Genomic DNA, 25,216 nt, shown 5'->3' on the forward strand with positions numbered 1-25,216 from the left:
AAATTGGACAAATATAAGTAATAATATGCAAGTGACATAAAAATACATTAGCTGAGATCAAATACACCCTGGCAAATGAATGTTAGTTGATCAATTGAGTGTTTATGGTGCATGCACAAACTTTAGGGTTGTTTCTGTGAAAATCATAATTTATCTTCAAGTCAAATGTATTAAATGTATGTGGACACAATTGTTTTAGTTTTCCTCTGAGACTCCTGAACTGTATATAGACCCCTTTTGTGGACTCCAGGCATCACCAATGATCTGAGCACTGCACTCAGCCAACACTTCCCAGAGGATAGTTTTTGGAGGGTAACCAAGGAGGCAGTTGGGGACAGGAAAGCCTCGACAGTGGGAAGGAGAACCATTGGCATCAACAGTATGATTTACCAAAATATCAGCTGTCCACAGGTTGGGACTTTTAATACTGTATTGTGTACCTTTAAGATCTATTCTCTTAGCAGCTTTCAAGTACACAATACAGCATTATGAACTACAGTCACCATGCTGTACATTAGATCCCCAGGACTTAGTCATCCTATAATTGAAATTTTGTATCCTTTGACTATCATCTCCCCATTTCCCCCCCCCCACAACCCCTGGCAACCAGCGTTCTACTATCTGTTTCTATGAGTTCGATGTTTTTGTTTTATTTTATTTATTTATTTTTTCTAAAGGTTTTATTTTTCCTTCTTCTCCCCAAAGCCCCCCAGTACATAGTTGTATATATTTTAGTTGTGAGTCCTTCTCGTTATGGTACGTGGGATGCCACCTCAGCATGACCTGATGAGCGGTGCTAGGTCCATGCCCAGGATTCGAACCAGTGAAACCCTGGGCTGCCAAAGCAGAGGACGCGAACTTAACCACTCGGCCATGGGGCTGGCCCCGAATTTGATGTTTTTAGATTCTACATATAAGTGAGATCATATAGTAGTTGTCTTTCTCTATCTGACTTGTTTTGTGGATGTCCTCAAGGGTCCATTCATATTGTAGCATATGTCAGAATTTCCTTCCTTCCTTTTTATTGCTGAATAATATCACATTATATGTATATACCACTTTTTTTTTTTTTTTTTGCTGAGGAAGATTTGCCCTGAGCTAACATCCATGCCAATCTTCTTCTATTTTTCAGTATGTGGGCTGCAAGCACAGCATGGCTGCTAACAGAGTGGTGTAGGTCCATGCCCAAGAGCCGAACCTGGGCCGCTGAAGTGGAGGGCACCGAACTTAACCACTAGGCCACTGGGGCTGGCCCTACCACATTTTTTTTTAATCCATTCATTTGTTGATGGAAATTTGGGCAAGATAATTGTTATCTTTTAAAAATTTAGTTATTATTTTACATATTTATACTTTGCCTCACTCTTATATAAATTAGAGAGATAATTTTCATTTAGTTAAAAAAAGAGAAAAAAATAAAACCCACTTAGCGTTACTAACTTACTAAGTTAGCCTAACTAACTTACTAAGAACGTTTTTGATGTGTGGTTTTGAAAGTTGCTAAAAAGAAAGTTTTAAATTAATTTCACTACTTAAGATCTGAACCTAACCATTTTCTGGGTTCAGGAAGTTCTTCTCTGATGAATTGTAGATATAAATAAATATTCATATATGTATAAATGTATCTATCATACAGAATCTGTATTATATGTCTGCTGTGCTTTAAGTAAACTAGATATATGAAAATCAGGAATGACCCAACAAGGAAATAGAAGTAATTCGTCATTTAATAAAGTGATTCATAATAAGATTTATTTTGTATGCCTGTCGTGGATTTGTTCAAATTTCACTCATCCTTATGAAAATCTGATTTATACAGTTTCAGAAACATATCTCAAACATACCCACTGTGTCCGATGAGACACAACTGAGTTATTAAACTGCTTTCCCCCACGGAGTGGGAAAGAGAAATGGCTGTGAGGAAGCTTGGGAAAAGGCTGGAGACCTCCCTCTCCAATGGAGCTGCCTCACATGGTCCTACTCTCCAGAGGAGTCATAGACTTGTTTTGAGGACTCTGAGCCAGGGTAAGAAAGAGGCAAGGAGTGAGGCGAGATTTAGAAAGGGCACCATTTGAGAAGGCTCAATTCCACCCTTGTCAGGGTTGAGTCTTTTGGTTTGCTTTAATTCATATAGTCCGAGGTGATCATGACATTTACATGATGTAATGAAGTGGGAAAAGAGCGGCATCACCCAGTGTGAAGCGTTGCCTGTTGCCTGTTTGGGTCAGTGTGGATTGGTATAGGCTGGGGGTTAAATTCCAAGCATGACTTAGGCAAAGGAGAGGAACTTCATTGTTATTGTACCCACTACACACTGTTCCTCTGTTTTGCTTCTACAAGGAAATAATAGGGAGGTGGTAGTGACATGCTATGTATTTAAAAACATTTTTTTATTGAGATATAATTCACATGCCATAAAATTCGCCCTTTTAAAGTGTATAATTCAGTGAGTGTTAGTATATTCACAAGGTTGTACAGATATCACTACTAATTCCAGAACGTTTTCATCACCCCCCAAAGAAACCTATACCCACTAGCAGTCGCTCCTCATTTCCCTCTACCCTCCCCCCGCCCAGCCCCAGGTGGCCACACCATCTCTCTAGAGTTGCCTGTTCTGGACATTTCATATAAATAGCATCATACAATATGTGGCTTTTGTGTCTGGCTTCTTTCACTTAGCAAAATGTTTTTCAGGTTCATCCATGTTGTAGCATGTGTCAGTACTTCACTCTTTTTCATTATCAAATAATATTTCATTGTTTGCCTATATCACATTTTGTTTATCGTGCATCAGTTGGTAGACATTTGGGTTGTTTCCACTTTATGGATACAATGAATCATGCTGCTGTGAACATTTGTGTACAAGTTTTATGTGGATGTATGTTTCATTTCTCTTGGGTATATACCTAGGAGTGAAATTGCTAGTTCATATGATAACTCTATGTTTAATTTTTTTTTTTAAAGATTTTATTTTTCCTTTTTCTCCCCAAAGCCCCCCGGTACATAGTTGTATATTCTTCGTTGTGGGTCCTAGTTGTGGCATGTGGGACGCTGCCTCAGCATGGTTTGATGAGCAGTGCCATGTCCGCGCCCAGGATTCGAACCAACGAAACACTGGGCCGCCTGCAGCGGAACGTGCGAACTTAACCACTCGGCCACGGGGCCAGCCCCTCTATGTTTAATTTTTTGAGGAATTGCCAGACTCCTTTCCAAAGTAGCTGTACTATTTTACATTTCCATCAGCTGTCTATGAGGGTTCCAGTTTCTCTGCATCCTCACTAACACTTCTTGTTCTCCCTCTTTTTGATTATAGCCATCCTAGTGGGTCATGCTATGTCTTTGATGAACTCTCATAGACTTGGCTAAATTTATATTTTAAGCCGATTGTTACGAACAATCCCTGGGAACATAAGAGGCTTGTAAAAGTTTTCTAACAGCACTTTCCTAAAGGATCAGAAGTCTGTTGAGGCTTTGCTAGGTGGAATCTGGCTCCAGAAAGAACAGCTTTTTTTTTTTTTTAATATATATCCATTGGGTTAAATGAAATAGCTAGTTTAGGTCAAAATTGAGAATGAGTTTCATGAACTCAAAAATATTTCCAGTTTTTCTGTTGCACAAGTCCTCGGATTAAAGCCTCATTGTGCATTAAGGCCTTTTTCTATCAATGCAAGTACAGTACTCTGGTTCCAAAATGGAAAGAATTACAGAGGTGATACACTCTTTTATTTATTTTTTTAATCCAGTGTTGTTATTTTCATCGTTACTGAGCTGGCATGTGTAGTAATATGGAAACTGTTTGCAAACATATATTTCCCCAAGAGATTCTGAAGCTAAAAGAAAAAAATTCAGCTTATTAGTGGATGCTCCTGTTTCTGGCTCCCATTTCAGTTAAGAGGTGGAGTCTTGTGAAGATAATACACCACATGTGAAACAAACATCCTCTTCAAAATGAACGTACTCTTCTGTTTCTTTCAGTGCAAAAGGAAGGCAGGCATTGTTGGCCAGCTGTGCTGAACTTTCTCATGCGGTCACATTCTAAAACAACAGCAACAAAAATCTGAGTAGTTGCCAGATATTTCACTATTTTCAAAGAGAAAGACATGACCTAATATTGTTATTTTGTTTAACATTTCTGTTTAATGTTAAGGTTCAAAACCACTTAGATACAGGAGTCCAGGTAAGAGCTTACATATTGGAATGAAAAATGGGAGTGCTAAGGGGTGCCGATAAAGGTTGACATATTTTTAAAATATTTTATTTTGGAAAATGTCAAACATAAAAAATTAGAGAGATTGGTATAATTCCCCCCCTTGTACACATCACTCAGCTCAAACAGTTGTCAACATTTTCCAATTCTTGTTTCAGACTAACCCCTCCCTGCTTTTTTTCCTTTGTGCCTGAGTATTTTAACGCAAATTCAAGATATCATGTCATTTCACCTGTAGATAATACAGAATGCATCCATAAATGATAAGAGTTGTTTTTTTCATAAACATTATGCCATTATGTCATTACCACACTTTAAAAATACATAAACAATATCCTTTAACGTCATTGAATCAATATTCAATTTTGAATATTGAATTTGAAGTCAATATTCAAATTTCCTTTATGGTTGACAGACTTTGTTTTGAAATTTTTTTATTATGTGAAATTTTAAACATACATGAACATAAAGAGAATAATTAATGAACCCCCATGTACCTATCACACACTTTCAACAATTATCAATGCTACCTCACTGTTTCGTCTATAATCCCATATTCTCTCTCTCTCTTTTTTTTTTTTGGTGAGGAAGATTGGCTCTGAGCTAACATCTGTTACCAATCTCCCTCTTTTTGCTTGAGGAAGATTGCCACTGAGCTAACATCTGTGCCAATCCTCCTCTACTTTATGTGGGATGCCTCCACAGTGTGGCTTGACCAGCAGTGCTAGGTCTGAGCCTGGAATCTGAACCTGTGAATCCTGGGCCTCCAAAGTGGAGCATGCGAACTGAACAACTAGGCCACTGGGCCAGCCCCGCATATTCTCCCCTCTTATAGTTTTATTTTTCTTTCAAATATATTTATTTTTTTTATTGCGATAACATTCATTTAACATAAAATTCACTATTTCCACCATTTTAAAGTGTACAATTAAGTGGCATTTAGTAATTCACAATCTTGTACAACCATCATCACTACTTAATTCCCCCCAAAAGGAATCCCATCCCCATTAAGCAGTCACTCCCCATTCCTCCCTCTTCCCAGTCCTAGTAAACACTAACCTGCTTTCAGTCCCTATGGATATGCCTATTCTGGATATTTCATATAAATGGATATCCCTTATAATTTTGAAGTAAATCTAAAACACCATATAATTTCATCCATAAATACTTCAGTATGTATCTTTAAAAGATAAGGATTCTTTTTCTTTAAACATAACCACAAGACTATTATCACACCTGAAAAAGTTAAACAAAAATTACTTACTATCACAAAATATCCAGCCAGTGTTTAAACTTTGCAGATTTGAGAGGGACTCTAAAGAACAAGGGAATAGTTAGGAACCAGTTGTGTGAAGAGTTGTGGGGTGGTTTAAAATGTGTCCATAAATTCTTTGACATTTCTTTCAAGAACTGGAGCTCAATTCCCCTCTTTTTGAGTGTGAGTTGGACTTAGTGACTTGCTTCTAACAAATAGGATATGGCAGAAGGGTGTGTCACTTCTGAGATTAGGTCATAAAAGACGGTGTGGTTGCAGAAGCACTTGGTCTTGGATCACTACCTCTGGGGGAAGCCAGCTGCTGTGTCCTGAAGCCACTCAGGCAGCCTTGTGGAGAGGCCCGGGTAAGAAGGAACTGAGGCCTGCTGTCCACAGCCATGTGAGCACGACATCTTGGAAATGGATCCTCCAGCCCCAGTCCAGCCTTCAGATTACTGCAGCCCTGGCTGACAGCTTGGCTGCAACCTCCTGAGAAACCCTGAGCCAGAACTACTCAGCTAAGTCACTCCTGAATTCTTGACCCTCAGAACTGTGAGATAATAAATGTTTGTCGTTCCAGCTGCCATTATGCAGCAATAGATTACTAATACAATTCCATGTTGTAAATCATGAAATCATGCTGCCTGGAAAGCTGCCTGAATGTAAAACCTATCTTTTCCACCAGATTCAGATATAATCTGCAAAGGAGGGTAAATGTAGAGAGGAACATTTCCAAGACACAACCAAATCTACATTGTTATTTTGGAAACTATTATCAAGATTATGGTACTTGCTCAGAAGTCATCAGGAAACAGCTAAACTAAAATTTAAGTTTTTAGTGACTGGATGGAACTCCTAAAGAAGAGAATTAAAGAAATGAGTGAAAATGTACAATAAGACATAAAGTGGAGAGTAAAATCATGGCAGAAAAGTAGTTTAAACTAGGAGGGGATTTAGTGGCAAAGGCAAACCTAGGTCTCTCACGAGAGAAAATCTTTGAAGGATACTTTCCCATTGTGTTTCTAGTACTTGCCAGGTAATTCTTATTCCTCGTTTGTTTTAAATCAATCATTTATTGAGCATGAGATGATTAAAATGTGCTCCTTGTCTTCAAAACACTACTTGGAAGGATCCTTTACAGTGAAATAGGGTGTTTCAGGTTCATTTAGTCCTTATTAGGACTAAATTCCTTACTTAGTCCTTATTTACTTCCTTTGTTTTTATGATTTTATATTTGAGAAGCAGTTTTCTTATTTAAAATTAATCTTCAGAGAGAACTTATGCACACAGAAGGGGAATGCTATGTGCATGAGAGTTGTGGTTCGTAGAACAGATATCACTGTGGACGTGAATCAGTTAACTGGAATTGTAATTTATGTACTGCACTCTCTTATGGGTTGTGATACCTCCAAAGAAGTGATAAAGGAATTTCTGGCCTTGCAAGGCTGCGACTCAGATCCTGGATGACCCAGTAGCCACATCAACTTGGTCAAAGCAGAAAAGGGCAGGAAACGAAAATGAAGAATGAGGCTGCAATCAATATTCACCGTAAAAGGATTCTGTTTGCAGTTCTGGGAAAGCGGCCTTTGTTTATTGAGTATAAGACTATATATACTCTACTGAGAACACTTAAATATTTACAGATCAACTTGTGCTGCACATGCTTTTTCTATAGACGTGAGTCATATTACTCTCTGATGTAAAATCCTGGCTCAGGTTGGGTTCTCTGGGAGCAGAAACTGAGATGGGGAGTCTGTGTAAGTGCTTTGTTGAGGGAGAGCGCTCAGGAGAAGGGGAGTGAAAGAAGCAGGGTAGGGCTGGAGAAGGAGCCAAGCAAGGAAGCAGTCTTAGCTGGAGACTCCCCTCAGCCTGATCTCACGGGGCACACTGGAGCATGATTTGTACCTCAGAGTTGGTCTCACTTTGAGGCAAGGGGCTGGCCTTTTATACCTCGCGTCAGTCAGCCGTTGGCTGTGCGCTGCTCCCTGGGGTGTGTGGAGGGCAACCTCCCTGAAGAGGTTCCAGGTTGGCTGAGAGCAAGTCTCCAAAGAAGGGAGCAGCTGTGAGCCATTTGCAGACAATATTACTGATGGGTGCATTGCCTGGTGACAAGAATCTTGGCGGTGAACCAACAGTGTCTACAATAGGTCTGAAATTTTTACATGGTAATTATGTCAGAGTCTGGCTAGATGTTCCCCAAACCCATTTCTTCTTCCTGGGTACACAGCTTGACTACATTTCCCAGACTCCCTTGCAGTTCAGTATAACCACATGACTCAGTTCTAACCGATGGAAAGCAGGGAGAAGTGATATGTGCCACCTCTGACCCTAGCTCATGAAATCCCCTGTGCAAGCAATCTTCCATGCCGTCTCTCTTTCCAGCTCTGTTGAGCTCCCTCTGTCTTTATTTGTATAACTGCCAGATGTGGAGCATCTAGTGGAGGACTTTGAGGACCCACGGGATGGAGGAGCTACTAGATAGTGTCCCCAAATGAACATGAAGAGAACCAGTCCCCTTCACAGACCCTTGGACTGTGACATGAGCAAGAGATAAATCATTAGTTATTTATCATTATTGTTTGTTTCAGTAGTTAGCCTACCCTGACTCATTTAGTGAACCCTCCATTTTTCAGAAACATGAATAGCTTCTGAAAATTTGATTTTCAGAATTCTATCAATAATAATCTTTGCTCAAATCTGTGATGACTGAAGTGCTGACTAACTAAAGTAAGAATTTTTTTCTTATCCCTTTAAAACATAGAAAAAACCTTGGACAGTATGTTTGAGTATTATGGGTGATTAAAAAAAGCACCATGAAAATATATGGCTAGGATAATTCTTATCCAAAATCCTGTTCAGGGAAGCAAAGCAGGAAGCTGCCTTCCCAAGGTTAGACAGCTTGCTATTGTTAACAAGTAGTGAGAACTGTTGGCTCCAGTTTGTCTGACATAACTATTGGACTTTCCCAGTGCACAGAAAGCTTTTTAATGTTTCTGCTCAGCCATTCCCAGGGCTACAAACAGGCTTCATTCCGTGGAGAAAGGTGAACTGTCTGGTACTTTACATAAGAGGCCAGCAGGGCTGCTGAGAACAAGCTTTTTGTTGCTTGAGAACAGCCACTTTCTCAATTTGTCAAGCTTTTGCTTCAGAGGATAGAGTTTGTATAGGAAGGAAGAGGACACATTAGCTCTCTCTCTCTCACACACACACACATACACACACACACACATGGGTGGGTACAGGATGTAATTTCACCAATGTTCAAAACTGGTTTTATGGGAGACAGTAACTTGTAAGATTCCATTGTCATTAGTGGTTTGTAGGGCATACGGGGGTCCAAGTACTCCAACCCCTCTCTTTCTCTGTGAGTGTAGAACGAATTGGGTGATGTCCAAATGGCCAACATCAGCTTCACTGTTGCTGGAGCTGGATTGGAGATTCAGATTGGGTTTGTGGCCACAATCAGGCTTCCTCTTTCTCCCTATCCCCTTCCTTCCCCACCAAAGAGAGCATCTACAAAATAGCCCCTTACCTGGGAAGCTGCAAGGAAAATGCTGTCTTATACCCATCAAGTCCTGCAAGTAGGAACAGAGAGTGGCCCCAAATTAGGTGTGCTTTTTATGTGGAATTAGGGGTAGTCCCCTTTGAGGAGTGGAGTCCCCTCTGAGGGCAGCAGAATTCAGAAGTGGTGGAGGTGTGGAGAGAGACTGAGAGGGAGAGAGAGAGAAGAGGACACAGTCAGAGAGACAGAGGGAGACAGACAGAGACAGAGAGGGACACAGAGAGAGACAGAGACAGAGACACTGTTGGAAACAGGAATCATCAGTTTCTTTTCCCTTCCATCACTTCTTCCTTAGAGAAGAGTAAATGAGAGGAGCTGGGAGAAGCGCCAACGTTACTTCATCAATATTCCCTCCTGGGGAACAGAGAGCAAACTTTCTCATGAAAAAATGCGGCCAGGGGAATAGGATTCCCTCTCACACTGTTGAAGATCTACCTTTCTTCACTTCTAGCAAAGAAAAAAAAGTTAAAATCAGTCAAACAAGTGATTATTTAGGGTTTACATGGCTGAGTCCCTCAATAACTACTTTTTAAAGTTCACCAATCTTTGAGATACAATCTAAATGATCACTCATGAAAATTCTGAACCTCAGAGAAGCCAAATAGAATTTTCCACACTGCCCTCTCCCAGGTGACCCGTAAATTGGCTGTAGGTATAAGAACATATTAGGTCTTCATACTATAGAACAGGAGTCAGAAAATTTTTTCTGTAAAGGGCCGAAGAGTAAATATTTTAGGCAACGGCTCAACTCTGCCATTGTAGGGCAAAAACAGCCATAGACAACCCATAAATGAATGGGTGAGGCTGTGTTCCAAAAAAACCTTGCTTATGGACACTGAAATGTGACTTTCACATGTCCTGAAATACTGTTCAGTGCAGAGAAAGCACTAATTTTTTTCAACCATTAAAATGTAAAACTCATTCTTAGCTCGTGAGCCATACAAAACCAGGCAACTGGTCCTAGTTTTGCAAACTTTGCTTTAGAAAACTCTTCCCTGTAGGTAACCAGTGCTTTGTTCTGAGTTCGTTAAGCTGTCAGCGTCATGCAGGGCACTGATGCTGGACTTAAAGGAAAAAAGCATAACTTAAAGACTTTCTCTTGGCGTTTTTTGAGTATATTATCATTCTGGCTTTTCTGGCCACGAGGGAGCCAAAACAAGGGTGTAAGTTTAGAATTGCAAAAAGTATAAGGAAATTCTCTTCTAAAATGTTCTTGTTTACTGTCAGCCTTAAGGGATATGAGTGTTTCTAGTTTCTACATTCTTATCTGTGTTTATTTTGAAGTTTGATAACTGTTTCTTCTATTCAAAAAACTGTTGTAGAAATAAAGAACAGTACTTAGCATTCCTTAGATATTAAACATTTTAAAAATGCCAGTTTTTCCTCCTGTGCCCTGGGTTTAAATGTTACTGCTGTTGGGTCACTTCTGGCTGTGCCTCTCATCCTTCCTTGAGCAGCTTCCCTCTGACATCCCAGAGCCCTTCAGAGGCTGCCCCTCCCTCCGGCTCCAGCCTGCTCTCCCTCACTCATCACTTTCTTGGCGCCAAGTTTCTAGGGCTCCTCCCTTTCCTGGGATCCTCTCTCTCTGTTCTGTCCTTTTGCCTTCCCAGTCCCATTCATTCGTCAACATCCATCTGGGGGGCCCCCTTTATCAAGCCTTCTCTCTTCTCTCAACTCCCACAGCACTTAGCCCGGGGTACACAATTTAGTACTTAATTATATATTGTCTTTTATTGTTTGTTTTTATTTGTTGTGTTTGTCTTTTCCAGTGAGGCTGTAGACTCCTTGAAAGCAACACATCTTGTATATATTTTTTAATCACTCACAATATTCCAGTAGGGACATGGTCACTACTTCCTGCTCTACCATAAGTGTTGATTGATGGATTGATAGGCACAGATGTGAGAATTTTTGCCCATTTCTGCAGTAGTTGGTGCTTAATAAATATCTGTCAAATTTATTAAACTGAGTTGAGTAATGAAGATCAGCTCCGAATCTAGTATTCAGTTGGGCAAATCACACCGTCTCTGCATCCATTTTCTCATCTGCAAAGTGGAGATAAAAATGTTTTCCCAACCTACCTCGGAGAGTTACTGTGAGGCTTACATGAGACAATGTAGCTTTGAACTATATGAATGTTAGGGATTATTATACGTCATATTTCTTTTTGCAGAAGTCACAGGGGAAAGTAGGGTTTGGCATTTATCACGAAGAGTGGGTTCCTTTCTAACCTCTACTAGGATGGTGGGCCATTCTCAGGGAGGCCCAATTACAAGTGGAAAGGTAGGAAAAGAATAAACAATCTCTTGGCTTCCAGTTTTCCTGAGAAGGTATTACGGTTGTGGAAAATACAGTGGTGGTGAGGTTTTGAAATGAAAATTCCCCAGCTAAGTTCGTCTTTGCTGCTCCTAACTTACCTATCCTTTCTATACTCTTGTCCCCAAGCCTACAGCTGTCTTAATTCTCTCTTGGCAGGTCTGAAGCAGAATGTGTAAGGAAATCTTAGTGAAGAGATAAGAACTTCCTGCTTTCGGAGTGGATCTTCTTCTCTATTTCATTTCTTCAGATTCCAAAATGGAAATATTACTCTGGCCATCATTCATGAATCGACATAACTTTTCCTTTTTCTTAAGTAGCCGCCTCCCCGCCCCCCCCCCACTCCCCCCGCGGCCCCGTCTTTACCATCTGCTGATTTTTTCCTCTCTTCCTATCCTTGGTCCTTATTTTAGTTGACCAAAATGTGTTTGTTATCATCAGTGCTATTCTTTGAGATGTTTTTTGTTTTCTGTTTTTAATTAAAATAAAACTATTTGGGGTGAAAGTTTTATGTATCTGTTTATTAAAGCAAATTGTAAAACATATTTTTTGTTAGTGCTTAATCCGAATGACTTTTTCCCTTTGGGTGTTTCCCAGCAAGGCTTAATATATATATGTGCAGTTCTTCCCAGGGCCTTTTTTACTCTTATTATTCTAGTATTTAACACTAACTGATGTTATTCCTTTTTAAGGGTCAACTCCAGGTTTGAGCCATGCCTGAGAAAGTGGCCTTAACCTCGTCTCCACCCTGAACACTATAGGAAGTCACTGGGACCCCGTTCGTACGGAGATCTCTGTCCTCCAGCTTTTCAAGACATAAGCAGTGCTGCTATGGAAAAGGGAAGCCTAATTTCCCATGCCTCGTCCCTTTTCTGGGAAGGGCATGGCGTGCCGTGGGCACCACATCTGCTCCAGCGTCCTGGGGAGAAAACACCGCAGCCTTCCCCGCCTCCTGAAAACCGTCATTCTCCAGGTAGATGTGGATGTTCCCCTTCCCAAGCACGGCGAAGAGCCAAAGACGCCCCTCCTGCGCAGGGTGGGCGCGGAACGGCGCCGGCCCCCGCCTTCTCAGGCCCGGCTGCGCGGGCGGAGCAGGTGACCAGCCCTTGGGCGGGCAGCGAGCGGAGTTCGTTACCTGGCGCGGCGCGGGCGGGGCGGGGCGGGGCGGACGGCGGGGGCGGGGCCGGGCTGCGATCCCGGGCTGCGATTGGTTCGCGCCGCGCCTGTCTCCATGTGCCGCGCAGCGGAGGCACAACATTCAAGTCCGGGGGCGGGGCCGGCGCGCGCCGGGAGGAAGCGGCCGCGCGGCAGCTGCGGGGCGTGGGGGCGGTGGCGGCGGCGGCGGCGGCGACGGCCGAGGCCGAGGCTGAGGCGGCGGCAGCTGAGGTGAAGGCGGCGGCATCCCGGCCGTGGACGGTGCTCCGCCGGGCCCCCTGCCAGGCCCCATGGAGGCGGCGGCGGGCGGGGGCTGCGGCTCCGGGCCGCCGCTGCTGCTGAGCGAGGGCGAGCAGCAGTGCTACTCCGAGCTCTTCGCGCGCTGCGCCGGCGCCGCAGGCGGGGGCCCCGGGTGCGGGCCCCCTGAGGCCGCCAGGGCCGCCCCTGGCGCGGCCACCGCAGCCGCGGGCCCAGTGGCCGACCTGTTCCGGGCGTCGCAGCTGCCCGCAGAGACGCTGCACCAGGTAGGTCGCCGCGCCCCTGGTCTTGCGAGTCCGTGGGGACCATTTCTGTGGGGACAAGGGGGCGGAGTGGGGCGACGGAGCCGCCCACAGGGGCCCGGAGGCCTCGGCCAGGTCGCAGAGAGGGGGCTTCGCAGCCGGGGATGGCGGCGACGCCCTTGACCCCCGGGAGACAGCAGGCTTCTCTGCAGCTTAGCAGCGCTGGGTGCGCTCGCCGTCTTCCTCCCCTGAGACAGCCTGACACTCCCTGCCCTTCCCCGGCCATTTCTGGGGCCCTGCAGCCGCTTAGACCCAAAGTTTGCCTTGTTCTGGAAGTAGTGTTTGTTTTGGCTGGTGTCTGGTTTAACCTCTGCTCGCCGCTCCTGCCCTTCCCTCTTCTGGGTGGGTGGAAGGGGTGGGCGCTCAGGGTGCCTTGCTGGGATTTGAACTTGAAGAGTGTGCGTGTGTGTCTGTAGGGCCGGGAGCCCAGGACTGAATGTCGTCCGCTCTGTATCCTTGTAATATGTACACATCTACCATGTATATTTGCCCACTAACGTATTTCTGAATATTAGTATTAAACTGGAAAGCCTTAATAAGTTGCAGAGCAGGGACGCAGGGCTGCAGAGGACATCCGTCAAGGCAAAGCCAAGCTTCCCATTTAGGGTGAGAGGTGTACCCCAGACGTCCACCGCGGGGGACAGCTGTAGTTTCCCATCTTATCATTACTTGGACTTGAAATAGAACTGGAAAGTAAGGTGTGTCGTAGTTGCCTCCTCTTGGCTGCTCCTTATCTGGAAAAGGACGAGGGGATGATCCACAGCAGATGCTATTTTTGTTTTGTGCTTTCCTTGGAGCAAGACTACTTGATAAGCACTTTGTCTTTTGATGTTACCAGCACTTTATGGTGATAAGGTTCTTAATATCAGGCTCAAAACGTGAAATGAAGCTTTTCTTAAAAGCAATAGTCAGTATGAAAGTTAACGTCAATTGAATATTTAGAGTGGGGAGTGGTATTTTAAAATCTAGTTCCAAAGGAGTACTGAGAGTTTTAGGTTTCACTTGCAATATCATTATGTTTGTAGGTATTTTTTTAAATCACTTAAGGCTGCATGCATATTCCTGTATGTTTGTTAGCATAACTTTAGCCACTCTGTAATCTTTCACCTTTTAGAATTCAGGATTTCTGAAAATATAATTAAGATTTACAGAACTTAGCATGGCTGCTTGTCCCTTAAGAAGCCCTTGATATATAGACAGTTCTGTCACTGCTCATGGGCCGTCGAGCTGGACCAGGTAGAGAAAAGGTCAGTGTCTTAAAACACAAACCATGGCCATTACATGAGGCTCTCAGAATACTCTCAAGCATAATAAATTTATTAAATGCCGTTGTTACTTCTCACCTGAAAGAGGAATAAGTGTCTGAGGCCACACCAAGTAAGTGACAGCTGGGCAGCTGTTAAGGCTTATTTTGTTGTCAGTAATACATGGAGTGTGAGAGAAGGTGGGCATGTTAAATCTGAATATGTTGGTTGACTCCTAAGGAGTTGGGGTAGGGGCTTTCCTGGTGTTGGAACCCATGCTCCTTTGAGGTATGTATGATGTAAGAACCCAAAGCACAGTGCCTTTGCACGAATGAGGTTATATTCTTGATGTCCTCATGAAACTTGCTTGCAAAAGACTGCTTCAGATGCTGGCAGAAGGGGACATCCCTAGAAGATTGCTTGTAGTAAATCTCTCAGAGCTTTAAGATGTCTTTTTCACCCCAGCAAAACAAAATAGATCCTCCCCCATTAACCTAGCACAATTACAGTAAGCCAGTAGTCTTCGTACAGGTGAAAGTTAACATCAAAGGCATCCTGGACTGGGAAATATAATCAGAAGAGATTCAAACAAATCAAGCAGCTGGCAGCCACCTAATTTTTACCAACCACTTTGGTGGTGTGTGATGTAGTGTGTCTGGGTGTGTGCGTGCACATGTGCTGGCTCGCTCCATTCATTTTGATTTGCACTACCCTGTGAGTGTATTAGCCATTCTTTAAAACAAAGGTAGATGTTTTTAGTCTTTCCCTGTTAAACAGAAACCTGTAAGTTCAGAATTAAGTGGCCCAACAGGTATAACTGCCCAAATCATGGAGGCACTAACCAGCCCTGGTAGTTTCTATGGTAATAGCCAGATTTTCTTCCTAATAACCAAACAGTTAAGGTTATCATAATGTTCCAGCAAGGGTGAAAATCTTACCCAGAGTAAATGTTCTATAAAAATACTTAATTTTGTCTCCTCCTTGGAGTAAAAATAAACCACTACACCTGTTACTTTGTTACGGAAGTGAATTATCTTAGGGTTTTTTTCAGTTGAAATATATATATATTATTTATTTATTTAAAAATATTTTTAACAGACTTTATTTTTTCAGAGCAGTTTTAGGCTCACAGCAAAATTGAGGGAAAGGTACAGAGATTTCCTATATCCTCTGGCTTCACATGCACTGCCTCCTCCATGATCAATATCCCCCACCAGAGTGGTACTTTTGTCACAACTGATGAACCTACATTGGTGCATCATAAGCACCCAAAGTCCATAGTTTACATTACGATTCATTCTTGGTGATGTACATTTTATGGGTTTAGACAAATGTATAATGACATATATCCATCATTATAATATCATACAGAGTATTTTCACTGCCTAAAAATCGTCCGTGTTCTGCTTATTCATCCCTTCTTCTTACTCCCAACCCCTGGGAACCACTGATCTTTTTTCTCTGTCCATAGGTTTGCCTTTTTCAGAATGTCATATAGTTGGGATCACACAGTACGTAATCTTTTCATATTGGCTTCTTTCATTTAGTAATATGCATTTAAGATTCCTCCATGTCTTTTCATAGCTTGATGGTTCATTTCTCTTTAATGCTGAATAATATTCCGTTTTCTGAATGTATCATAGTTTATTTACCCATACACCAACTGAAGGACATCTTGGTTGCTTTCAAAATTTGGCATTTATGGATAAAGTTGATATAAACATCCGCGTGCACTCAAGTTTTCAGGTCCTTTGGGTAAATATCAAGGAACGTGATTGCTGGATCATATGGTAAGAGTATGTTTAATTTTGTGAGAAACTGCCATACTGTCTTCCAAAGTGGCTGTACCATTTTGCATTCCTCCCAGCAATGAATAAGAGTTTCTGTTGCTCCACATCCTCGTCAGCATTTGGTTTTGTCAGTGTTCTAATTTTGGCCATTCTAATAGATATATAGTGGTACCTCATTGTTTTAATTTGCAGTTCCCTAATGACATATGATGTTGAGCATCTTTCCATATGCTTATTTGCCACCTTGAATTAAATTTTATTGCATTGTAATAACCATTTTAAAAGACCTTTTGGTCTCTTTATAGAGTATTTATCTTCATATGCTGATTTATTTTAAAAGAAGGATTCTAGTACTAGATAGAAAAATGGTAGAATGAAATGCTTTTAAATTAGAAAAAGAGGGGCCGGCCCGGTGGTGCAGCAGTTAAGTTTGCACATTCCACTTCTTGGTGGCCCGGGGTTTGCCGATTTGGATCCCGGGTGTGGACATGGCACCGCTTGGCATGCCATGCTGTGGTTGACGTCCCACATATAAAGTAGAGGAAGATGGGCATGGATGTTAGCTCAGGCCCAGTCTTCCTCAGCAAAAAAGAGGAGGACCGGTAGTCGTTAGCTCAGGGCTAATCTTCCTCAAAAAAAAAAAATTAGAAAAAGAAAATATGAGTGTCTGAGAAACAGGTAAATAGTTTTTGTTTAATATTTCAAGACAAAGAACTACAAATGTTAGAGTGATTAGTTTCCCGGGTTATGAAGTATTTTGTTGGTATTCAAAGGCTAGCATTTTACTAGAAGGCATAGGATGTGGTGGGAAGCAGGTTTGGGTTTGACATGTAGTTGAGGTATTTGAGTTTCTGTTGTGCATCAGACACTATTCTAGGTGCTGAGGTTACAGCCATGAATCAAACACAATTCCCTGTCCCCTCGGAGCTTACATTCCAATGCAAATATTTCTATTCTTCAGAGTTTGAGTAAGAAAAGATTTCCAATATAGCATCTAAAAATAGAATATCTACCTTAAACTGGCAAGTTTGATGTTTGGCATAATGAATTAACAAACTATATAGGGTCCTTTATAATATCTTTTTTGTTGTTGTTGAGGAAGATTAGCCCTGAGCTAACATCTCTTGCCAATCTTCCTCTTTTTTTGCTTGAGGAAGATTAGCCCTGAGCTAATGTCTGTGCCAGTCTTCTTCTATTTTATATGTGGTTCACTGCCACGGCATGGCCGATGAGTGGTGTAGGTCCACACTTGGGATCTGAACCCATGAACCTGGATGGCCGAAGCGGAGCATGCCAAACTTAGGCACTAGGCCGTGGGGCCAGCCCATATAGTATCTGTTTTTTAGGATGGTGTCTTTAGTCTCTGGGAATTCTGTGCGTATTTCAAGTAGTCATTATAATTAGCTTTCATTTTTATGATAGTTAACTCTTTTTTTTGTTTTGAAGTAATGTCTTTTTAAAATTGAGATATAATTGACATATAACATGTTAGTTTCAGGTGTACAACATGATTCAATATTTGTGTATATTGTGAACTGATCACCACAATAAGTCTAGTTGACATCCATCACCTCACATAGTTACAAATTCTTCTTGTGATGAGAACTTTTATGAATTACCCTCTTAGCAACTTTCAAATATGCAATACAGTATTATTAACTATAGTCATCATGCTGTATATTGTATCCCCAGGACTTATTTATTTTATAACTGAAAGTTTGTACCTTTTCACCACCTTTACCAATTCCCCCCTTCCCCTCTGGCAACCACCAGTCTGCTCTCTGTATCATCTATGAATTTGGGGGTTTTTTTGTTTGCTTTTTAGGTTCCACATATGAGTGAGATCATATGGTATTTGTCTTTCTCTGACTTGATAGTTAAGTCTTAGCCATTAAGGGGAATAGTTATAAAGCACTGTTGATTCTGTGTTATTAGGGGAAATCACTGAATGGGAGAAAAGCCAATAAGTAATTTGTGATTGTTTAAGCAGCTTTAATTGAGGTAAAGAAGTAGAACAGAGCTGTGAGAAGTAGGAGATACTTTAAAAATTCCTGTGCATAACCTCACCTTTGGGAAGAAGTCATATTTAAAAGTTTTCTTGTAATTCTTTGAAGCAACTGTTTCCTCATTAAAGAAAACTATAGGCAAAAGACAAAATTCTTGTGAACTCTTTCCTGTTATAATTAGCCAGAACTATTTTTAAAAATGCAAATGGAACAATTCCCTGTTTTTGCATCTTTATATCATATCCCTTGTAACATATACTTTAGGGAAGTAGAGGCCAGCATACTAAAACACTAGGAATATATGTTATTTGAGATAGATAGTGTTCTTTTTTGTAAAAGAGAATGAATGCCAGCAGATATAGGAAGTTCCAGAACCAAACCATTGTCTGATGAAAAGGAGAACATTTGCATGATAGTTACTTATTTCCTCTTATAAAAAATATTTCAGGTGTGCAAAACTAGAGGATTACCCAGCAAACAACTGTGTACCTACCACTCAGCATAAGAAGTAAAACAGACCAGTTAATGTGAAAGTTGCCTGTGACCCCTTCTCTGGTCATCTTTTCTTCCCTCCCCACCCCAGAGGATACTGCTGTCCTGAATGTGGTGTGCATGAAATGAAATTTTTTAAATACTTTTATTATATGTACATATATTGTATGGACATATATTGTACGTGTATATGTGTGTATATATATATGTCACTAAAACAATGTATTGTTTTGTATGGCTTTTCAACTTAAAATGAAGACTGTCATACTCTGTGTAACCTTCCGCAACTTGCTTTTCCTCTCATTGTGATGTTTTTGAGATTCATCCTTGTTGACACATGTAGCTCTAGTTCATTTGTTTCCTTAGTTCGTTATGTAAAAATCTTCACTGGCTGCTGTTACAATGACTCATCATTATGGTGCTATAGAGACCTTTATGCCTAAGGAAAGTAGGTGGCATTTTTCTTTATTTGTATAGAATGTCGCGTGACTGGAGGACTGTTCTAAACACATACTAATATTAAAAATGCCTTCATAGATAGCAGAATGCACACTGATATTCTTGAGCGTGTTAGAGGACTTTTGAACTAATTGATTAGGTTTTCATAGGCTTGCTTTTTTTCTCGCCTTTTATAAATGGGAAATCTTAAACAAGTAGAGAGAATGATATATTAAACTTCTCTGCACTTGCCAACCAGGCTCAACAGCCATCAGTACATGTTCAGCTCCATTCCATCTGCAGTCTCACTGTTGTTCCTTTCCCCCTCTATTATCCTGAAGCAAATCTCAGACATCATATGATTCATAGGGTTTATCTTTAATGAAGGAACCTGTGGGTGGTCAGAAGAGATGGGAACATGAAGTTTAATATGGGCAGAAAAGGTACCCACAGCCTATGGTCAAATGGCAAGACTGAATGATGATTCCACACGATCAAGCCACTGGCAGTCTTAAGGTAACGATGTTTGAGAACTGATTTAGAATAATTGGGGAAATCAACAGGGAGATTGAAAATGTAGCAAAGTGAAGATTAGAAATACAAGACGGATTTGAGCATTGTCCTAGTTTCACACTCATAACTAGGGACTGCCCTACTTTAAGGGTATAGAAAATGAGTTTTGAGGAAATCTTGAGTTGTTTCACTAATTATTGGGAACTTTTTAAAGAGAGTTTGATTCCTTTCCAGGTTTTTTTCATACTTTCTATTTGTTTTCTAAAGGCAGGGGCCTAGTATTTTGTATTTATATCATTCTGTTTTTTAGTACACGTCTATTGGTGGACAGCTGTCTTAGTCCTCTCGGGCTGCTATAAGAAAATACTACAGACTGGGTGGCCTATAGATAACAGAATTTATTGCTCATGGTTCTGGAGGCTAGAAGTGCAAGATCAAGGTACTGGCAGATTTGGAGGCTGGTGAGGGCCCCCTTCCTGGTTCGTAGTGGTGCCTTCTCGCTGTGTCCTCACGTGGTGGAAAGGGCAATAGAGCTCTCTGGGGTCTCTTTTTAAAGTACTAATCCCTTTCATGAGGGCTCCACCCTCATGGCCTAAGCACTTCCTAAAGATCCCACTTTCTAATACCATCATGTTGGGCATGAGGATTTCAACATATGAATTTTGGAGGGACAGACACATTCAGATCATAGCAGCAACCAGCCAGCCTGGGTTGCTCAGGATTGAGGAGTTTCCTGAGGCATGGGACTTTCAGTTTTCAAACTAGGACAGTCCTAGGCAAACTGGGATGGTTGGTCACCCCCACTATTTGTTACTGCATTCGTTATCTATTACTCTATAATGAATTTCCACAAATTTAAATTGCAGCTTAAAACAACACATATTTAGGACCTCTTTGTTTCTGTGGGTGAGGAATCCCAGCATGGCTTAACTGGGTCCTCAGCTCGGGATTTTACAAGGCTGAAATCAAGGCCTTGGCCAGGTGGCATTCCTTTCTGGAACACGGGGACCTCTTCCAAGCTCATGGGCTTGTTGGTAGAATTCACTTCCTTGTGATTTTAGGACTGGTGCCCTCAGCTCCTAGAGGCTACCCGCAGTTCCCTGCCACATGGCCCTCTCCATAGGTGGTTCATAACGTGGCTGTTTGTTTCTTTAAGGCCAGCAGGAGATTCTCTCTCTCCAGTTGGCTTAGATGAGTAACATCCCATCACCTTTGCCATGTTCTGTTGGTTAGAAGCAAGTCAAAAGTTTCTTTCTGCACCCAAGGGAAGATTATACAAAAGTACAGACACCAGGAAGTGAGAATTATGGGGGATGGGTCACCTTAGGATCTTTCCACCACACTTGCCTTCCAGGGTTTTCTGAAGCAGAAAATTAGTCTGTTTAGCTTTTTGGGGCCAGAATATACATATGTCTTTGCTCAATTGCTAATTTCAAATTTATCTTTTTAAAAAACCATTTTCATGCATAATTCATCTTCTTATGCCAAGTAGAACTGGCAAATATGTATCTTCTTAGGTATTATTTTCAATTTTAGCCTTTAGGTGATTTGTTTTTTCACTCAACTAGTAGGAGGCAGGAAAAAAAGTGGAAAAGCAGATATGAATGCCCTGCATACCCACTCCTGCACGGAATATGCTAAAGTAGGCCTTTTTAACTTGGGTCCGTTTCAGGGGTCTGCACATTTAGATGTGGAAAAAAAATACATCTTTATTGTTACTAACTTCTAATTGAAATCGAGCATTCCTTCTATTATGCATGTAGGCAACAAGCTACAGTTGTATTAGCAGTACCTGTGACTATCACTGGTAGAAATAGGGTATTTTTTTATCATATTACAATTGTTGCAGGTATTTCAATGATAATTTACAATAGTTTAGATGCACTGGCTGATATTATTCACTGTGTTAATGAAGAAACATGTATTACTACCACAAACTTATTAATATTTTGATAACTGTATTTCAATATATTTTGTTTATAATCCCACATATTTTAAGTGTTTAATTTTATGCATTTAAAAACATTATTCTGAGAAGAGGTCTATGCAGACTGCCAAAGGGGACCGCAGCACAGAAGTGGTTAAGAAGCCTACTCTGAAGAGTTGCGAACTGTCGGGACTAGACATTTCAGTTCTTTGTAGTTCATTATTTCCAAAGTCAGAATGGCAGCAGCGGGCAAGTCTGGGTCAGGAATGAGACTCCGTAAGGCACTGTGGTCCCTCCCCCTCCAGTCCGTCCTGCAGTCCTGCAAGGATGACGGAAGCCCAGAGTGAATGAACGCTCAGCTGCTTCCCCCAGGACCTCACCCTGCAGTCCTAGCTCTGAGCTCTCCCTGCTCCTGACCTTTCTATCTGGCCTTCTGAACTCCGCTTCACTCCAGAGAGCCCCTCTGGAGCACGTGCCTGTGAGCTGTTGGGCCTATTTTATTTACCACTATTACCTCTACTTCAGAGACTGGCTAGAACATGGACTTGAAGGAAAAGGTGATTTTAACAGACTGGAGAAGCCCAGCTATCTTGATAATTTAATTCAGGACCAGGAGAGGCTGTTAACATTAGGCTAGTAGTAAATGTTTGCTTTGACTTAATTCATTTCTAACACTTTGCCGTTGGTTTGTTCAGCCTCCTGAGGGTAATTAAGTGGTTCACCTGTGTTAATTTCCTGACTAATTGAAGTAAATCCCATAAATGTCAGCAATTAAGAATTATTTTTGTTTTTTTTAAAAGCAGGCTTTCTTAAATATGTATAAATATTAATGTGTAATGTTTGTCCTTGATGCCTTCAAAAGAACATATTTAATACAGTAATCTCTTTGTTTCTCCCTTAGTTCAGGGTCAGCCTTGTGGAAAACAGATGATTATACATGAACAGCTTTTTGCCCTCAGAGATGTTTGGTGTGCTTGCTTTTTGAGGGTTTTTCCCCTTTAAGATCTCTTTAAAATTATTTAAAAATGTTTTAACTCCTCTCCTTTGCCTATACTCTGATACCTTTATAGTCCTATTGCTGAGAGATGGCAATAGAAGTAAATAAAACACATGAAATTTAGCCTGTGAGTGTTTTAGATTCTTTTAATTTACTCATTGTTCTAGATCAAGCTTTCTCTACCTTGGTACTATTGACACTTTGGGCCGAATCATTCTCTGCTGTGGGGCTTGTCCTGAGCATTGTAGGATGTCTAGCAGCATCCTTGGCCTCAAACCACTAAGAGCCAGTTTCTATCCCTCCCCCAGATGTTACAACCAAAAATATTTCCAGACATTGCCAAATGTCCCCTGGGACAAAATCAACCCTGGTTGTAGATATATGATGATGATAATCATAATAGCAGCTACCATTTATTTACTGATTACTGTGTACTTGGCCTTGTCCTATAATTTTTAGAATGCTCATCTCATTTAATTCTCACAACCAAACCACGAGATAGGTATTATCATTTCCAGTTTGAAGAAAACAGAATGGAGGTGCAGAGGTTCAGTAACTTGCCCAAGGTCACATAGATAAGTGACTTCTGGCAATCCCTTTGATAATTATTTGGGTTGAAATTCAGTTTTTGTTGAGGAGACAAACTAAAAAAGGGAAATTTCTTGATGTTGTCTCAATGGAGAGGCTATTGCTTTCATAGCAATTCTGTGTAAATGTTGGAAGTCTTGCTTAAAGGGTGATTTCATGGGTGTGTGTCTGAGTAAGGGATTTGGACCGTTTCTAAGGAGCTTCTGTGGTATGGTGAAGCAGAACATGAGACAGTCTAGGGTCAAGATTAATCAAACTTTGAGGCCAAGGAAGCCATCAGAAATTGGAGTAAGGCTATGTATCTTTCAGGGTCCCACAGGAAATGGCATGCTCAGGGGATTTTACTGAGAACAGGAACATTGACCCATGGAGCGACTAGCAGCAGGAAGTCATGGCTGTCCCTAGACAGCATCCTAGATGTGAAGGGGCCAGGGGAGGGAATGTTGTTGCTAGAAAGGTGGTTCCCTTACAGGAACAGTATTTTAGAATAACGCAGCCATTGCCAGAACTGTGGCCGGGGAAGGGCTGGTGGGTTGAAGGACAAATAACCACTCTGTCTCCTGCTGTCTGATGTGCTGCAGTGCTTCCCATTGTCTTCACCCAACTGGAAGCCAGAGGCAGGGGAGCCAGAGTGTTGAAGCTAATAGGGGCCAGCCTTCTGGGCAGAGTAGATGAAGAAGGGCTGAGGGTGGCTCTGGGGGATAGATGGAGGAAGAACCAGCACAGGCTACAGGCTGGACTGGGAACCACTGCCCTGGATCCTAGGGAGAATGTGGCATGGCTGGTGTGGGGAGCGAGGGAAGTCCATTTGTGCCAAGCATGGCCTAAGTGTAAGACCTTCAGGGGGGACAGGAGAGGGCTGGATAGGAGTGACCAGTCCATCTGAGCTGTTTTTTCCCACTTCTCCAGGGAAGCCTTGAGGACTGTGGGGTTGTCTCTTTACATTCGGGTGTATGTGCGTGTGTGTGCTTTTTGATCAGAGTTTGGCATTTCCATGGGTTGCAGTGTTTGTTCTTGTTCAGGGCACTGGGAAAGATTCAGCAATGGAGTGGACCTCTTAGAGATTTTCCTAGGAGTAGCTGCCCACGATGGGAAAGATTCCCCTAGGACCAGAGATGAGTTAGTTTAGGGGAGTAGAAAGCATATTATAACGTTTAGGGGTACAGCCTAGCCTTAGTTTGGCTTTTTTTCTTTCCCTGAAGGATAGGATTCCTGTAGGGATTCTTTCTCATCCAAAAATAGCTATTTGTGTCCACTCAGGATTTCTTTGTACATTGCTCCAACTCACTAGGGCCCTATTGAGCAGCCTGAGGCCTTAAATAACTTAGAATCCTCCTCATATACTCGAAAGGCAAATGCAAAGAACTAGCTTTGTTCTCTTTTGCATTCTTCATGGGCTAACATGTCTTCTGGAAAACTTGTTGCCATGGCAATGGGATATTATCTAGCTCCGTAGTGTACTACATAAAAATAGTCCTTTGTGTTTGAGGGCGATGTTGGTGACAGGTGGTTGGGTCAATGTATAGCAGGGTGCTTTGTCAGCATTCCATTGTTTAAGGTTGTGAAATCAAAATGAGTATTGATTTGTTTTTCTCTCTCAAAATGTAATTTTATCTGGAAAAGGCAGGTGGTGGCGCTCTGTTTAATTATGAATTATAAACCTTCCTTTGCAGGTCAGGTAAATATGATTGAAGCCACCTCTCATGGTGATAGGTAAATGATTTCTCTACCCTTTCTGTTGGTGCTACAGGGTGTGCAACACAAGATTGAGTGGGGGGCAAGTAGTATAATTCTCTCATTCTTGAACAAATGGTTTTGCCTAAGTGCCTTGTACTTAGAAACCAAGAAGTAGCAAGTGGTCAGATGGAATAGATGAGCTCTGAGCTGTTTAGCAAATACTAACTTTTTCTAGGTTCTTAAACGGAACAAATCCTTGGTAAAAGTCAGTTCCCCCTGCTAGTTTTAGCATTAGTCTCACATGTGGAGCCAAGGATGACCCTAATCTTAATTTTTCCTTTGAAAAATCCATCGGGCAATTTCTTAGAGCAGTAACTCTCAAACGTTTTGTCATCCTCTCACCTTTCTTCTAGAAATTTGTCTTACATGTAAATAACAGCTTTCTGGTGCTGAAATAAAGTTTACTCTAGTTTTGAGAATTTTAGGCTC

The 25,216-nt window shown here is 41.7% G+C and overlaps 1 protein-coding gene across 32 annotated transcripts in view; it reads left to right on the top strand.

The window, feature by feature from the left end:
- Positions 1-25,216, top strand: part of REPS2 (RALBP1 associated Eps domain containing 2) — a 247,307-nt gene that overhangs the window by 35,339 nt on the left and 186,752 nt on the right. For 9 of the 32 annotated variants that reach the window (XM_070257713.1, XM_070257704.1, XM_070257705.1 and 6 more), the window contains one exon: positions 12,033-12,313. In XM_070257713.1, coding sequence (XP_070113814.1) covers positions 12,197-12,313 — 117 coding nt within the window. In that variant the 5' untranslated portion in view covers positions 12,033-12,196. Of the gene's footprint in view, positions 1-12,032; positions 12,314-12,640; positions 13,020-25,216 lie in introns of those variants that run through there. The other 23 variants (XM_023633523.2, XM_023633530.2, XM_023633525.2 and 20 more) reach the window with 8 other exon arrangements.

The sequence above is a fragment of the Equus caballus genome, chromosome X, assembly GCF_041296265.1.
Source record: "Equus caballus isolate H_3958 breed thoroughbred chromosome X, TB-T2T, whole genome shotgun sequence".
Taxonomy (NCBI): Eukaryota; Metazoa; Chordata; class Mammalia; order Perissodactyla; family Equidae; genus Equus; species Equus caballus.